The sequence below is a fragment of the Nicotiana tabacum genome, unplaced genomic scaffold (assembly GCF_000715075.1).
Source record: "Nicotiana tabacum cultivar K326 unplaced genomic scaffold, ASM71507v2 Un00003, whole genome shotgun sequence".
Taxonomy (NCBI): domain Eukaryota; kingdom Viridiplantae; phylum Streptophyta; class Magnoliopsida; order Solanales; family Solanaceae; genus Nicotiana; species Nicotiana tabacum.
In genome coordinates, this window is record NW_027438241.1 from 1221225 (window position 1) to 1225297 (window position 4073).

At 37.6% G+C, this 4073-nt stretch overlaps 1 protein-coding gene across 1 annotated transcript; it reads left to right on the forward strand.

The window, feature by feature from the left end:
• Positions 1-1286: 1286 nt before the first annotated feature.
• LOC107780127 (polyphenol oxidase E, chloroplastic) lies at positions 1287-3237 on the forward strand. Its single transcript, XM_016600648.2, is given in 2 exon segments — positions 1287-1474; positions 1476-3237. Coding segments are annotated over 2 exon segments (1770 nt in total). The 5' UTR covers positions 1287-1318; the 3' UTR covers positions 3090-3237.
• The last annotated feature ends 836 nt before the right edge of the window (positions 3238-4073 follow it).

Consider the following 4073-nt stretch of genomic DNA (forward strand, 5'->3'; position numbering starts at 1 on the left):
GGAGTCACATGCACCAAAGGGGGTAAGAAAAGACTACTCTCATCCCTCTCCCGAGGTAGCTTTTTCGTTTTTCGTCCAGCTACTATAGCTAATAAGCTATGCATGATGATATGTGATGCATGCTTTGACTTCTAAGGCTTGACAGGTCCTTTTGGTCGATTTCCAGTTGATTGACTCAACCTATCGATTGAGTGAGTTGGAGAAGAAAGTCTTAGAAGGTTATGACTCTATAAGTTTCGCGTCTTATTTTTTTTTTCATGTCATACCCCTTCGTCGTAAAACTAAATTGTTTAGTTTGATAATTGTTTTTAAAAAAATATATATATTATATGATGACATTCCTTAATTTCTTGGTAAATTTATTTCTTTATATTTTGATTCTCCCGATTCCACAATGGTTTTGGGTGTGTAGTTGAGTAAGGACGGTAGGTTTTCTTCTCTGTTGCTTGATTGTTGTAGGTTGGAAACATATTGAATTGGTTCAATTTGTGCTGTCTTGGCACATTTTGTGGCCCCATGCTGTAGTCCTTTTCCACTACTTTTCATTTCAGTAACTCAAAAGTCACTATAGCTAGGATCATACCTTCCCCTAAAGATCTCCCCATTATTTTGTTCCCTTGAATTACTATGCTAATGTATTAAAAGCTTTATAGATTCAAATATTTATATAAAAGAATCCCTGTTATACTTGCAGAACACTTGGAATGGAAGATATACTAGTTCTAAATAAGCATACAAAAGTTATTGATCAAATATAAGTAAGTTTGACTCTGCTAAGTGGAGGTGAATTCAGGATTTAAATATAAGTTCGATTTTTATATTTTTACCACTAAACTCATTATAATCTTAAGATTATTGGGTCAAAATATAAATTATAATAATTTTTCACATATAAAATTTAAATATCAAAGTTTCGTATAAAAAATATTGGATTCCGCATCTACCACGGCCACCGCCACTCCTTTTAAGAGGAACTCAATAAAGAGATCAAAGTTTTTGGAGGTAAGAAGTCTAGTTGATTGCTCTTTATCTTATATATATATAGAGTTTATAGAAGTGTTTCGTCTTAGCTAGCTTATACCAGATCTAATCCTTCAATAATTCATTGATATGTATGGTCAGAAACGCGAAAACCTTTTGTTATTGTTTCCATGCACATTTATGTTTGGCTTTTCTCGCTTTTATTACTAGCAGTACAAGATAAGACTAAGAATCAACCACGTGCTTCACGTTTATACTTTTTACCTTACCAGGCTACTTACCGATTGTGTATAAATCAAGGTTGTAACCCTTCAAACCAAAAGCACTAATCCCAGCAATGGCTTCTTCTTCTTCTTCTACTCTACCTTTATGCGCCAATAAAACTCCCTCTTCTTCCTTCACCAACACCAACTCATCTTTCTTTGCAAAACCCTCTCAGCTTTTCCTTCATGGAAAACGTAACCAAAATTTCAAGTTCTCATGCAATGCCAACAGGCGAGCATGACAAAAACCTTGACGCTGTTGACAGGAGGAATGTCCTCTTGGGTTTAGGAGGGCTGTATGGCGCAGCTAATCTTGCGCCATTAGCTACTGCTGCTCCTATACCACCTCCTGATCTCAAATCTTGTAGCAAAGCCCATATAAATGACAAAACGGAGGTTTCATACAGTTGTTGTCCCCCTATCCCAAGTGATATGGACAGCGTTCCATATTACAAGTTTCCTTCTATGCCCAAACTCCGTATTCGGCCCGCTGCTCATGCTGCTGATGAGGAGTACATTGCTAAATACCAGTTAGCCACTAGTCGAATGAGGGAACTTGACAAAGACCCATTTGACCCTCTTGGCTTCAAGCAACAAGCCAATATCCATTGTGCTTATTGCAACGGTGCTTACAAAATTGGTGGCAAAGAGTTACAAGTCCATTTCTCGTGGCTTTTTTTCCCTTTTCATAGATGGTACTTGTACTTCTATGAAAGAATCTTGGGCTCTTTAATTAATGATCCTACTTTTGGTTTGCCATATTGGAACTGGGACCATCCAAAGGGCATGCGTATACCTCCCATGTTCGATCGTGAAGGGTCTTCCCTTTACGACGAAAAACGTAACCAAAGTCACCGTAATGGAACCATAATTGATCTTGGTCATTTCGGTCAAGAAGTCCAAACAACTCAACTGCAGCAGATGACTAATAACTTAACTATAATGTATCGTCAAATGATAACTAATGCTCCTTGCCCCTTGCTCTTCTTTGGTCAGCCTTACCCTCTAGGAACTGATCCCAGTCCAGGGATGGGCACTATTGAAAACATCCCTCATACTCCTGTCCACATTTGGGTTGGTAGTAGGCTTGATGAGAATAATACGAAACACGGTGAGGATATGGGTAATTTTTACTCGGCCGGTTTAGACCCGCTTTTCTATTCCCATCACGCCAATGTGGACCGGATGTGGTCCGAGTGGAAAGCCTTAGGAGGGAAAAGAAGGGATCTCACGCACAAAGATTGGTTGAACTCCGAGTTCTTTTTCTACGATGAAAACCGCAACCCGTTCCGTGTGAAAGTCCGTGACTGTTTGGACAGTAAGAAAATGGGCTTTGATTACGCACCGATGCCAACCCCATGGCGCAATTTTAAGCCAATAAGAAAGAGCAATGCAGGGAAGGTGAATCTAAGTTCAGTTCCGCCAGCAAGCAGGGTGTTCCCACTCTCAAAGCTGGACAGAGCCATTTCATTTTCCATCGATAGGCCGTCTTCGTCAAGGACTCAACAGGAGAAAAATGAACAAGAGGAGATGCTAACGTTCAACAACATTAAGTATGACGATAGTAAGTATATAAGGTTCGATGTGTTCCTTAACGTGGACAAGACAGTGAATGCGGACGAGCTTGACAAGGCAGAATATGCGGGGAGTTACACCAGCTTGCCACATGTTCATGGAGATAATGTGTCTCATGTTACGTCTGTTACTTTCCAGTTGGCCATCACTGAACTGTTGGAGGATATTGGGTTGGAAGATGAAGACACTATTGCGGTAACTGTGGTTCCAAAGAAAGGTGGCGAAGAGATCTCCATTGAAGCTGTTGAGATTAAGCTTGTCAATTGTTAAATTAATTAAACCTGGTGGCTATGGTTCCAAAATCTGAACGCAGTGTGTGCACTTTTGTTGTATTTCTGTTAGCTAGATTGCCTACTGTATTTCTAGCTGTTAATCTGGAATAAATAATGTTTGCCTTTCCTGGCAACTTTTTGTGTTATTCTCATCTTTCTTTTTTTTCTGGTCGGCTTGATTTCATTTTGGCGATGTCAAAAATCTTCAGATTGATTGCACATAATTTATAATTACCTACCATCACTTGTTGCAATGTCGAGCCCTTTAAAGTCCCGTAAATATATTATCGAATAGAACATATGAAAAACAAAATGATGTCGACAAGAAATAGTTCAACAACGTACGGGTTGAAGAAATTAGTGACCAATTCCATTGATAAAATCTTCCAATATTTTTTAGTAATACACAAAACCAGATGAAAAAACCAAGAAGCACTATAGAAAATAGTTAGATTAATTAAGTGATTTTAATATGATAAAGGTTATTAGCTATGAATTCAAGTGAACCTATTATTTTTCATACAAAATAATATACATAAATAAAATTTTGTAATATATATTATAAACCCATAATTTCATATGTACAATAAGTTCAATATAAAAAATTTAAAGATTAAACTCATCAAATTAGAATCGTAGATATGCTAATATATTATTATAGTTTATGAACCACCTATTGGACCAAGTGAAATTTGTTTTGATGATTGACAAAGGAACTCAAGCATGAACTAGGTCCATACATAGTGTACACAGACACAGACAGAATTCGGGCACAAGGCATGCACATGAAGAAAATAAGCTTAAGTGGTTATATCTGATATCTCCTGAACGAAAATGTTGCATAATTGATAAGGAGAAGGACTCCTTACTCGAGAGAACTCTATCCTAGATAAAGGAGGAGTTAGAAGTTGAAAATAACTAGAACTCTTCTACCATGGAAGAGTATAGTACTAGAACTCTAGTTATTTCCTATTCTACTAAC